Source organism: Indicator indicator, chromosome 13, assembly GCF_027791375.1.
Source record: "Indicator indicator isolate 239-I01 chromosome 13, UM_Iind_1.1, whole genome shotgun sequence".
In the NCBI taxonomy this organism is placed as follows: Eukaryota; Metazoa; Chordata; class Aves; order Piciformes; family Indicatoridae; genus Indicator; species Indicator indicator.
In genome coordinates, this window is record NC_072022.1 from 25332888 (window position 1) to 25346728 (window position 13841).

At 46.8% G+C, this 13841-nt stretch overlaps 1 protein-coding gene across 1 annotated transcript; it reads right to left on the reverse strand.

Annotated features, from left to right (window-relative positions):
* Window positions 1–2579: 2579 nt before the first annotated feature.
* Window positions 2580–13442, reverse strand: CLDN11 (claudin 11). Its single transcript, XM_054386202.1, has 3 exons — window positions 13217–13442; window positions 10145–10309; window positions 2580–2812 (listed from the first exon to the last, which is right to left on the reverse strand). The coding sequence occupies exons 1-3, from the start codon at window positions 13440–13442 to the stop codon at window positions 2580–2582; spliced, it is 624 nt and encodes a 207-aa protein (XP_054242177.1).
* Window positions 13443–13841: the final 399 nt, after the last annotated feature.

Sequence of the window (13841 nt, forward strand, 5' to 3'; positions counted from 1 at the left end):
TAAGGGTTGGATTTGGAACTGGCCACCGGTAATCTGTTAACCATGGGCACGGCAAGCAGAGCCCCAGCCCCAGCCTCTGCTGAGGATCCCAAGCCCCGCGTTGGTGAAGATTGCAGCCCAGCGGTGTGAGCAGCTAAAATCCCGAGTGCTGCCTAGTAGTGGTCACGCACAACTGCCCGAGCCCCTCCAGCAGCACCGACACCTTGCCATCCTACCCCAAGATCTCGCTCAGGTTTGCCTGGGCTTTTCGCCAGCCGGTTTGCTGCAGGGCGATTTGCAGGGCAGCGTTCCAGCAGCTTTCTGCTCCGAGGTCTCCCACGCCGCCGTCAGTCCCGGGGTTAAGCGGCAGAGCCACCGCACAATCCACAATCCCCGGGCAGCCTGCACAAGCTGGCACGTCTCTGCGCCACCCCTTCGCCCGTGGCACCCGCACATCAATGGCAGCACTTATCGAGCCTCTCCGGGGCGTACAACAACTGCCTGTGCCCTGCCTGTGATGTAATGGCCACAAGTGTCCTGCCGCCGGCCCCGCGCCGCTGCCCGCCTCGGCTGCATTGTGCAGCACGGCAGCGATGCGGAGCTCACCCAACAGAGACGCCTTCAAGGCAGCTCGGTGTTAAAGGCAGATGTTAGGGCTGCTTGTCCGTATAAGCAAAAGGGTCGTTGTGGAGCACGGCCCATCCTCCTCTTGACTCCTTTGAAATGCTCTAGCCTCAGCTTCCCGCACCGAGGAAGCTCCCCTCGCCCATGGCTGTGTTGCCCGGTTTGAATTCTCCACCTGAAGGAGATCAAGATGAAAGAATAGTCCCTAATCCATCAAGACTTGACTAACAGCCCTGTTTTCAAACTCTGCCATTAACCCAAGCAGTTTGCTTGGTCTTTTTGTCTGCTTGCTCAATCCCTCCCCCCTACAAGCAACACCTCCCCTCATCCATGCCTGAACAGCAGCTATTCCTCTTTCCCTACTCCTGAAGCCCGGCTTACACAATTTATTTGAACTGAGTTAACATCTCTGGGAACAGATGGGATTTTGTATCAACATAATTAAATCGCTACAGCCTCTGGTAAGGACAGAGTTAGATCTTGATCATACATGGTTTTAATCAGAGTGATGACCCCAGATCAGGCTCTTATTTCAGTTGAGAGTACTTCCAGCAACATAACTCCTCAACTTCAGCATGCCCAAGCAGTGCTGGGGGTGTATCTCCACCATTTCAGAGGGTTTCTAAGTCTCCTTGATGTGAAGAGTACCACCAGTGCAAGCTGTTCTCAGGAACATCATAAGAATGGATGGATAAGACAGTGGGCAGTACCATGATGTTAAACCATGCCCATGGTGGTCTTAGGCTGATGATTGGACTCGATCTTAGAAGTCTTTTCCCAACCCAAACAATTCTATGATTCTAAGATTACTCATGTTTTAAATTTCCCCCAATAAAACAAAAAGGCCACTTAGTTCCCCAGCAAAGCAAAATCTCTCATCTTGCTACATAAAAGGAAAGTATCTTCAAAACCACTAGGAAAAGGCAGCTATGGAAACAAACAGGAAGGAAGGAAGGAAGGAAGAGAAGGCAGCTGTGGTTGCAGGTACTCTGTTATTTATTGGACAGTATTTCACTGAAAGTACAAAGGCATCATCAGTACTCACCAGAATTGTGTTGTAACAGGTACATTACACTGCATGTTAAAGTGTGCTGCTTTAATGACCCAAGACAGAACACAAACTGAGAAGAAGAAAGCAAGGAGTTTAAAAAAATTGTAAAACATACATTTTTTTAGTAACTGATCTATACAAAAGAAAAAAAAAGAAGAAGAAAGGAAAGAAAAGAAACCAAACCAAACCAGGGCGTGGGGATTAGAGCCCCCAGAGTCATGGATAACAATATCAAAAGGCACTGTTATCTACTGTGTGATTAGGACCTTTGGGTTCTGTTTCCTTCATACTGATGACTGGGGGGGTGGGGGTGGGAGAAATACTGTTACTAAACTGACCAAACTCATACAAAAGTATTTACAGAGAAAGGCAGAAAAAAATTTCCCCTGCTCTTGTTCCCAAAGAGAAACATTTGCCTGGTTCGAGCATGCAGCCTTCCTCCTACCCTCTCACCTAAACTGTGCCAAAGCGGTGACCTTGAGCAGGGGAAAGCAAATAGTGACGTGGTGGGAGAAGCTGCCAGAGTCCTTCTAACAACGGGAAAGTGTCTCTCTCCTTCCTGTTTTATTGCTTTAAACTCTCCCTATCATCAGGGGAGCTAGAAAATAAAATTTAAAACCCTGAAACCCACATGACAAGCCCAAACCTTCTGAGTCCTCCTGGCCACGAGAAGATGGGGCAGGTGGTCAGGACGAAATGGGGAGGACCAAGAGGTAGGGCTGGCTACAGCTTTCTTTCTAGAGAAAGGGGAAGGGGGAACAGATGGGGAGAATAACGCTTCAAACTACCAGACATTTGTGCTGCTTTTCTAATCTTCCCCTGGGAGCCTGACAGCAGCCTGTGTGTCAGTAGAAGCAAACCCAGGGCACGCAAACCCACACCAGCCAAAGCATCCGACGGCAGCCGTGGGACGTCCCCAGGACGCTTACACATGAGCGCTCTTTGCGTGGGTAGGGGAGCTGGAGCCCGAGGCATAGTAGAAACGGTTTTCACCAAATGTCTGGGCGTCTCCTGAGCAGCAGACGATGACACAGCCACCAAAGAGGCAGAGGGCAGAGCCAATCCAGCCTGTGTACAGGGAGTAGCCGAAGCTCATGATGGTGGTCTCACGGTGGGCACAGACAGGAAACCAGATGGTCGCAACGACACCACACATGGCTGGGGAGAGATGGAAAGCAAAGATAACTCCGGCAGGAAACTCCATCAGGAGCACACAAAGCACACCAAAGGGGAGGGAAGGCTCTGTAGAATAGGGGATGTAGGGGAAGCCCATCCTTCCTGCCTTGCAGTCCCACAGTGGGACCCAGGAGCATGAGCATAAGGGCTTAGTCCAAGACATCTTCAAGCAGGAAGAGCCTCAAAGGGGACAGAGATCAAGAGAGAGCAGCCATCTCCCTCAGGCACCAACAAGCAAGAAGTGAAACCAATTGCTACTTCACATAATATATTGATATATTTATTACAAGGGAAATAGATTTGTTCCCTGGAGACATCCTTAAGAGGGAAGAATGAAAGTCATCACTGAAACTGATGCTCTGGAGACCTGTAGGATTAGGAATAGAGAGGAAGCAAGACCATGAAAGCCATAAGCATTGGTGAGACAGTAAAATTGGTGGCCCAGAGACAGCTGGTTTAAACCACTGGTTTTGGATGAACTCAGATGCATCAGCACCACTGCAGTTGCTCTACTGAATGGTCACATAAATGTTAATGAAACATCCCAGCACTTAACAAGACAGAGCAAGGTTTATAAGACACAAGCAGAAAATGGGCAGGGACAAATTAAGCAGCAATACTTCGCTGGTGGAGTGTTTGTGGAGAGGGAAAGGTCTCACACCTCTGAAAAGTAGATTCCACTTGCCTAGGGAAGATTTTTCTGTATCAAGTGATGTGGACAAACTCAGCAAGGCTCCCCAGAAACCTACTGAATTAAAGAGAAATGGCACCTGGAAGGCCTGCAGAATCATAGAACAGTTTGGGTTGGAAGGGATATTTAAAGGTCATGTAGCCCAACTTCCTTGCAGTCATCAGGGACATCGTTAATTACACCAGGTTCATCAGAGCCCTGTCCAACTTGACCTTGAAGAGAAAATAGTATTCTACCTAGAGTCTAGAGAAGGTCCAAAAGATTACTACAGACTTCAAATCTTGCTTGAAATTCCATATTTTTTCCCCCACAAAAGGCAGGAAGGCTTGCTGCAGTGTTGCTGGGAGGACTGCTAGGCAGGTGACATGCGAAGGAAGTACCCTCAGGACAGTCAAGCAGGTTCAAATTCAGCACTTTGCAGGTAGCCATGCAGGGACCTCAGCATTTCAGTGTGCTGCACACACACACATGCATGGTTTGCTTCAAGCAGGGAGCAAACACATTCTCTTTGTGCCACACAAGGTCACACTCACTACCCCTCAAGCTCAGGGCCCTACCTCTATCCTGCAAAGTCCCCCCATGCACTGAGGGCAACAGGAGTTGATGGTGTTAATCACCTCCCAGGAGCATGTCCTAAAACAATACTCCTTTATGGCTCATACATCTGAGAAGAATTAATCTGTCAATATTTACTTGCCTCCAGGACAAGCTGTGCAGGGCTCCATCCTTGTGGCTATCAGAGAATCAGAGCAAAACAATAACAGCACCGTGGCAGCATTACAGATTTCCACCGACAGCGTTAAAAGGTATCTGGAGGCAGTGTCAAGAAGTTAAGGTTGCAAGAGGAAGGGGGAAAAAAAAAAAAAGGAGTGAGATTAAAAATAAAATTGTTTAGTTAAAGTAGAGAACAAACCATAGCTCCTGGCCGGTGCAGCAGAAAACCCATCCCCAATAGCTGCAGTTATTGTGAGAGAAAATATTTTCTTATGGAAAAGAGAAGAACATTTGAAGGATGCTAATAAAGCCAGTAATAATTTTGGGCCTCCTCAAAGCAAGGACCCTGTGGCTTTGGGAAGAATTGTTGGAGAAAGCAGGGAGGGGAGAACAGCAATTTCTCCTGCGTGGGGATGAGTCCTGCAAACAGCTCATGAGCCTCGAATGCTTTAAAACAAAAATGTATCAGTTGGGAATCTGCAAAGCATTCTAATGGGCTCTGGGAAAGAAAAGCTTCTTTGTTGTCCAAAAAGACACAATCATCTTTTCTTTTTCTGTCAGCAGTAAATATATATATATATTTATGTCCATAGACTGTAAGACCCTTATCTACCCAGGCCCTTCCCCCTCAAGTGAAGAAAACACTTGCACTGGGGTGAGAAGAGCTGTCAGGGATGCTGACACAATGGCATCTCTTGTGTGTGTGGCTCAACTACATGTAAAACCACCTTATTTTAATGCTGACAATGCTAGAGAGCTGTGAAGCACAAGCCAAGGACTTTGCATGGGTTAGTCTGACCTGTCTGTCTTCGGAGGCCACCAGCTGCCGTCAGCCACCAGTGACTCTGTTGCTCAGCAAGAGGAATGCCCTGAGACAGGCCTGGATTTCATCACCCTGCATACATTAAACTGGGCTGTAAACCCTCCCAGGAGATGTGAACAGGGCAACCTGCAATTGAAATATTTCTTGATGAATTCATATTTTGGTCTCACTGTGTCACAGGGCAAGACTGGGAAAATCTTCATTTGCCAAGAAACCCCAAGGGATTGGGGAAGGCATTTTAGGGCAAGTTTCAAGCCCTTTGTTTCTAAAATAGCTGCCTTCAAGGAGGAACTCTTCAAACAGCAATTACAAACCTTTCTCTTTTGTGCTGATGCTAAGAGACTCTTTGCTTCTCCCTAAATATCATAGAATGTCAGGTTGGAAGAGACCCCAAGGATCATCTTGTCCAAGCTTTCTAGGTAATAGTAGAACTGAAATGAGATGGCCTAGCACCCCGTCAAGCTGAGTTTTAATACTGTGCGAAGCAGGGGAATCCACTGCTTCCACTGGAAGATGATTCCAACGTCTAACTCTTCCCGTGGTTAAAAATTTTCTCTTAAATCCAATCAGAATCTTCCCAGGATTAACTCGCACCCATTGCTCCTTGTCTTTTTTCATGTGACTCCTTGTAAAAGAGGAGTCTCCATCCTCCTGGTAGCCACCCCCTAGGTACTGGTACATGGCAATAAAGGATCTCCTAAGCCTTCTCTTCTCAAGGCTGAGCAAACCCAGTTCTCTCAGCCTTTCTTCATATGGCAGGGCCTCCAGGCTCTGATGTTTACAGAGCATCACAACACATCATGAATGCCTTCAGACAGCAGAGCTGCTGTCACCGACACAGTCTAGCAGAAAAGTAAAAATTTGGGGAGGGGGAAAAAAAAAAGGAATATTTTCTATTAAGCCAGCTGTATTAGCTGGGAAAGGAGGCATGTTTAGGGGCACCCACATACTGGAAAGCTTGCTTGCTTGTTGCAGCTGGAGCAGGCAGCCCTGCAAAAGTCATCTCAGAAACGTTTGGTGCCAGTTGTCCTTGCTCCATCAGATCGCTGTAATTCCACAGGGACACATCCCAGGCTCCCAGCATTTCCAAGTCCTTCCTGGCTACGGACTGGCAGCAGCTCAATCCGTTGAGCTGAAACTCATCACAGGCATAACTTAATTCTGCATTATTCTACATATTCTACATTGCAGGCAGAATTTAATCGGGTGGAAGCAAACACAGACGAGAAGGACAGAAGGTGCTTGGGGCAGTGGGGGAGATAGAGAATGACTCTGACTCAAAGGACACTGAGTCCCTGCCAAATTCCTTAACAATAAGTTAAAATCTTTCTGCAGAAAGCTTTCTTTCACAGCTAAATTTAACTATTCTGAGTTGCTAGCTCACAGATTTCTCTTTGAAAGCATTTGGCTGAAATAATAGATATCCACAATTACTTTTTTCTGTGTCCAAGGTAATCTCTTTATCTTGATGCCACAGGATCACAGAATTGTCAGTGCTAGAAGAGACCCCAAGGATCATCTAGTTCCAACCACCCTGCCATGGACAGGGACATCCTCCACAAGGTCAGGCTGCCCAGAACCACATCCAGCGTGGCCTTAAAACATCCAGGGAAGGGGCTTCCACCACCTCCCTGGGCAACCCGTTCCAGTGTCTCACCACCCTCATGGTGAAGAACTTCTTCCTGACATCTAATCTAAACCTCCCCTCCTCTAGCTTGGATCCATATGTCTATGGTTTTACAAGTAAATCTCATCCAGTGTCCAGAAAAACTTCATTAATCCCCTTTATTTAGCATACAACAGCTAACAGAGTCATTTTGCAGCAGTAATGCCCAATAACTACCATATTCCTCAGCTGAGTTTCCAGTGCCCTGGGTCCCTCACCTCCATTAGGAAAATGCTCATGTGGTTACCAGCACGGGGTCCCCTGAATTAGCATCAACAACACAGGAGGGGCCAGGGTTTTTCCATCAACACCAGACTATGAAATGTTTTCATTCTGGCTCAGAGCAAACCTCTGCTGATGGTTGTTTTGGGCAATAAATCAATTCTCTGGGACAGACAGGATCAAGCAAAGACACAAATCCATCAGCAGGCAGGATGGGAGGGTGTGCACACAGGTTACACTCTGCTGCCTGCTATTATCAGCAGACAGAAAAATCAATGGAATATCAGAGTCCGTTGTTTTCCTGGCAGGTTTTCAACCTTTTTTTTTCTTTTCTTTTTTTTTTTTTTTTTCTTTTGGGTTCCACACAGGAGCTGTGTTTCAACACCTGTTTTCCTTTTTAAATAAATTCCAGTGACAAACTGCCATCCCTTCCCCAAGCAACAAGTGAGGCTTGCCATGAGGCCAGCTCCCCTGATCACATCTCCACTCTCTATTTCTGCTCTGTTAGTGGGCATTTGGGGGTTGTTTTCTTTTAAGAAGAGCTCTGGGAGCTGGTCTCCACTTAGAGGAAAAAGCTGGATCCTGTGTGGTTGAGAAAAACCACAAATGAGAGTTTGGGGACCAGAGGTTAAGAAAGAACAGTCTAGGCCATATTGCTTCTAGAATATAACAAATTTTAAGTCAGAATTATGATTTTTCAGGCTTGATTCATGCTTATTAAATGCCCTGGAATGGTAACACCTCATTTTGCAAATAACAAATCACTAATCAGCATAAATAATGCCAAAATCCCAAGCTCTGACCATCATTCTTCTCTCAAAGGGACTGTCTTGCTGATCAGCCTGAAAACATTTGAATGTTGCAAAAATAAATGTGTGCTGATTTGGTTTGGGTTTGTTTTAAAAGAAACAACTTAAGAGCAAAAGGAGCTTATTTAGTCCTCATTTGTGAGCTGACAGAAAGAGCATTATTGTGATTGTGGCTAAAACATTACTGTAATTGTGACTAAAACACTGTGACCAGGCTGCTGTTCCCAGCCCAGATTGTTCAGGGCATCACCAGTGTGAGCAAGCCACTTCACTTGCAGATACTTCAAAACTCACAGCGATAAGTAAAAAGTCCAAATCCGACCCAAAGAGCATTTGTCTGCCAATGTCTGTGTAAATACACATTTCACATTTCCTTTCCTCACAGGATCTACTTAGTGGGGACACCATGCTCTGAGGCAGAGAGAAGCGTGGCTTACAGAGCATCACAGCTCCTCTCTTCCACCCTCTCACATCTGTTCCCTTCCCTGGTGTCACACAACAGCAAGAGCTGGCTGGGAGAGGGGCACACCAGACCCCAAGCCCTGCTGCAATGCTTTCAGATACAGAATTTCACTGATTCTGATGCAGCCTTCTCCAGCACTGTCACTGCAGTCTGTTTGCTCTGCATCTGCTGGTCTTGTAATCCTGTTGCCCTTCAGCAAAGCAGATTTAAGGACAATTCTCTTGCCTTGCAGACATGGGTCTGCAGCAATGCCAAGGGGGTGTTATCTACAGCCCAGTTCTCCTGACTGGAATCAAAAATCCACGTTTGTTTGCCAGCTCTGCTGTACCTCCCCCATCCCAGGCAAGGGAAATCAGGCAGAGCAGACTCTCCAGCACTAAACTCTCATTCACAGGCAGAAGAAAACACTTTCTCTTTCACTTTGCCAACCCAAATGCAGCCTGCAGGTTTCAGAACAGGGATGATTTCAACTGCTCTGTAACGAGGCAGTTCATGATCAGGATGGCCTAAGCAGGCCGTATAAAGGTGGCTTTAAGACTTTCAGTTGTGGCAATGTGCTCTTGAATCTCATAGACATTGAAAGGGCCCTTTGGTCTCAGTCCCCTAGATTTTGGATCTACTGACTTGTACTACCTGCTTCTCACCAAGGCACTGGAGGAGGGACCACTTGCAAGGCAGGAGTGCCCAGAGGACAGCCCCTCCAAGCATGCAGTTATAGCCAGTGCCCACTTGAAAAAAAAAATAAGGAGAAGAAGAAGAAAGAAGATGGGCATGATGTCAGTGCAGGCTGCCAGCGAGCAGCAGAGCCACACAAAGAGGCCACTTTCTCTCACCCCTCCTCCTCTGCCACACAGAGGGGTAAAAACAAGGCACTGCAGCCTGTTGCTGAGATGACGAGGCGTGAAGAACATGCAGGTGTTGCATTGGGGACAATGAGCTCCACAGTCTGTGCTGCTCAAAACAATCTCCTCCTAGGCACTGAGAACGGGAAGAAATTCCCAAGGGAACTTGGAGGCCAAGGGCAAGGCTAGCCAGAGGGGGTTGGGAGGCACAGGGGATATGCCAGCCCTCTTCCCCGGTCAGTGCCACCTCCTTGTTCTCTCTCCTGCTGTTGCCACAGGATCAGCATCCCCTCATTTATGGTCTTCCCTTCCTACACCTCAGCTTACTTTGACCTGGCTGCATCTGCAATGCTCAGGGAGAATCTGGAGGCTGTTCATGGCCTGTAAGCAGCTTGAGAGTTTAGACCCTTTCCCAAAAAGAGCACCACTTCCATAGTGAACCTGCAAAACCAGCACCTGTGTGCAGCTGCCCTCCTGCAGACACAGGTGGTGGTTGTGCCTGAGGACTCCACAAGAAAATGCACAGCAGAATGATAGAATGGTTGGAAGAGATGGTTAAGATCATTAAGTTTACCTGCTAACCCAGAACCCAGGCCATGACTAAACCATGTACCTTACCACCTCTTTTACACATCTTTTAAACACCTCTAGGCATGAGGACTCCACCAGTTCCCTGGGCAGCCTGTTCCAGGGCTTGACAACCCTTCCAGTGAAATTTTTTTTCCTAATGCCCAACCTAAATCTCCCCTGCTGCAACCTGAGGTCGTTTCCTCTCATCCTATTGAGACAGCGAAAAAAGACTGATCTCCACCTAGCTCCAACTCCTTTCAGGTAGCTGTAGAGAGTGAAACCTCTAACCTTTAACCCTAACCCTAACCCTAACCCACCCCCTCTTCACCCTGCTTCTCCCTCTGCCTCCTGTCTTTGTCCTCCCACTCCTGTTTCTGCCTTTTGTTCTCTCCACAACTTGCAGCTTTGCTGCAGAGCTTCAGGGTCAGCCCAGCCTGGCCGAGTGTGCTTTCGGGTGAACGCAATCAACATAATCATGAATGAGGAAGACCTCCACAGACAACAAGTGCCTTACCCAGGAGAATGATGAGGATCCCTCCCAGCTGGGACCTCCTGTACTTGGCAGCTCCAGGCTCGTGGCCCATCCGGATGCAGGGCAGGACAGTGATCAGCAGGAAGATTGCAGGAAGCCCCAGGACGGAGGCGGCGATCATCAGTGCTCGACACGCTTGGACGTACCCTATTGACCAGGCAAGGAAAGAGGGCTTTGGTTATTTGGCACACAAGAAGACCACCTTTGGACAAAGGCTCCTGTTTGATTCACTCCCAGCACTTGCAGGGAAGTGGCTGAACACTTGTTCAGTCCTTTGTGTAAACATTAAATCTTCACCAGGCGTAGGACAGTGATTGGGTAGTGCATGAACCTGCCTGGATGTGTTCCTGTATGCCTGTCCTAGGTGATCCTGCTTTGGCAGGGGGGTTGGACTCAATGATCTCTACAGGTCCCTTCTAACCTGATTTTATGATTCTATGGCATGTGCAGGATCAAAATTTTCCAAACAAATAGCACTGCCTGGAAAACATGAGCTCTTCCCATCAAAACAACGTGAAACCATGGAGCTGGAAAACAGGGGAAGGGAAAGTAGGAGAAGCAGCTAGGAAGGAGGTTTCCTAAATCTTTTCCTAGAGAAACTTTGATTAAATAACAAAAATTTAAAGTCTTAAAGAGCAGCTTGCTGTGAGCAGAAGAGGCCCACAACAATCCAGAGGAGGAATGAATAGTTGAAAACCCACTACTGAGACATGAAGGTCCATGAGATCCTATCATCAGCTGCCCTGAGGAGCTGAGGACTGTTGGACCTGGGAGAAAGAGGGATGCTCAACAATCCCAGCCACATCCCAATGCTGAACCTCTGGAGTCCAGTGGGGTTTCAGAGACCTGTGGCTTGAGCTGCCCACTGGCACAGCTGTTCCTTAGGCAGAAGAAACAATTGTACTTTGCAGGGCTGCTTGAGTTGCCATAACCAGGGACCACATTATTCCCTTGGGTGCCCATGGACATCACAGGATCTGCTGGCATTTCACCAGTTCCCATTCTTCTCCTGCCTGTCCCTGAGCAGCAGCAGCAGCAGCCTGACACAAGGCAGCAAGGAACAGCAGGGGTTGGGAACTGTGGGTGTGCTGGGCAGGGATGGGACATTTCTACCATCCTGTGACAGTCTATGTAAAATAATATATTTTTAAAATATATATTTAATATAGTATGACTATATAATTTATTTTTATGCAGTATATATATATTTAAAATTATATATAATATAGAAACTGTCTGTATAAAGAAACTCAGGTCATTACTTGATGAAAAAGAAAAAGAACAAGTGTCAGCTTTGCTCCAGTGCCTGGGGAGCCCCCACCAGCTCTTGAGATGGTCTCAGTGCACATGTTGGCTCCCTTTCCCTCTTACTACCAAAATGAAGCAGTCAGATGCAGATGTGGAGTTTCATGACACCTCAGACAATGCCAGCAGACAAGAACCTCAAGCAAGTCCTGCTGACATACAGGTGAGAGATCAGCAATGAGGATTTTACTGTCCCTGGAAATGCAGACTGTATGTATCTTGAATATTTGCTTGGCTTTTTTCAGGAGGAAACTTAACAAAAACACACACACACAAAAACAAACAAACAAACAAAAAAAAAAAAACCACCAGCTTTCCTGAGGAGTTCAGGATTAAAAAAAAAGGAGACCCTGAACAAAGGAGATGGCAGTGCCCAGCATGGTTCCTGATTAAATGAGAATACAAACACAATTGTTTTAAAGACTAGACTAAGGCAATAAAAGACTCTAAATACATTTCAGCTATTGGGCACACCAGGATACATTTCTCTCCCATGGAAAGCTGTGGGTATCAAATATGTTACAAGCAAAAGCATCTTGTTTTGTGATTTGTTTCTGCTGGAGAGAATTGCTTGCTGCTGCTGCAAAACCTATCTGCCTGTGCATTACATTTCATTCAATAAAGTTTCTTCAGGGTAAGCCTTTTCTCTGTCTTCTGTGCTGGATCATATTGAACAAGCATAGCAATAAGGAAGGTAAATGTACAGAAATAAAAGCAAAAACACACAGGGAAAGGGAGAAAATGAGCTAGGAGAAAATGAGAGATTCAATATTGATCAGCACTGCATGATACAGAGTAGGGTCTGCAACTGAGAGAAATTCGGGAGTAATCTCTTACGAAATTATTGTCACAAGAGTTTAAATAAGGAAATAAGGAAACACGAAACAAAACTACAAGGAATGGTTGTTTCTACCCTGTCAGCTTTGGAAAAGGCATCTCTGGCATGCTAGAGGGGGTGCAGCCTAAAACACAGTACAACAAAGAAGTATCACAGAGCTAACAAGGATTGAAACAGGTAAGATCATTAACTAAACTTAAAGGGACAAGACCACACAGGACCTGGGCAGGTTTAATTAACTCAAAGGATGCATTAATACTGATAAAACCACCTCACTTAGTATTTGCTTTGCAGTAAGCTGGATGAAAATTACTATGTAATTGGAAAATATCACAAGTGAAAGGTAATGACATCTTTTTGCCATGTAAAACTTCTGTCTTGCCTTCAGACATGTGGGAAGCACAAGAGCAGCAAGACTAATGATGATCTTCCAGGAGACTAAAAGCCATAGCAGCATTAATAATAGATGCTGAAAAATTCATTATAGTCAAAGTCATTTTAAGGAAGAGAACCTTAACATTTGTAATAGTTCATCCCCCTCTCGAAGCAAGACTTCAAAGTCTCTGCTGTATCTCAGAGTACTCTGTTACACCTCAAGGTACTAAGGAAGTTTTGCAATGCAATCTAGACACGAGATGTGAAAGGAACGGAGATCATTTCCTAAGGGCAGCAATGATTAAACACTTCAACAGGTAACATGTGTTTCCTGGGTATGATTAAAAGCAGGAACAATTTAATGAGAATCATCCTAAACCGATCCTAACCATCCACGTTCTTCAGCATATTTAAAGAACCACCTCCTACGCTGATAAAGTGGAAGGAACTTCAACACCAATTCCTCCTGAGGAGGATCTACCCCACTCAGAGCAAGGTTTCACTCCTCACCTCCAGGTGGGATGGGGCACACGTACCTGGCAGGATGAGGATGTCCACGAGGGGCTTGCAGTGATAGAGACCTGTTGCCATGACACAGTCTGCCCACAGCCCTTTGGATCCCAGCTCATCCATTTTCCTGCAGGTGGTAATGGTGTAGCCACAAGTCACCACCCAGTCATTGGTGGCCGTTGCCACTACCACCCCAATCCACCCTATAAAACTGCAGACAAATCCAGCCAGGTGCAGGCAGGTGGCCACCATGTCGATCCCTTGGTGAGGTGAGCTGGGCAGGAGAGCTTCCACTCAGCAAAGCCTGCTGGTGACCTCCCTGCTGCTGGGACCTGCTGCAAGCTGTGAGCAGGAGGGACAGAGGTTTGGTAGGATGAAGTCCCGGCTCAGGCACTGCTGCAGGCACTGAGCTGCCTCTGCCCAGCTCCCTCCATGGGAGGGGTTAGAGCTGCCTCCAGCCCCATACAGCATGGGAGGAGCAAGCAGGGAGCCCCAACTTCTGCCAGTTCATCCAGAGAGTCAGGAGGGAAGGAGGGTGTGGAAAGGAGGAGACACAGAATTATACCAACCCGTGCCTGAAAAACAAACCAAATGCGAGCAGCCTGGCTGCTCAAAAGTTAGCATCAAGGAAGAAAACTTAAGACAGCGTTT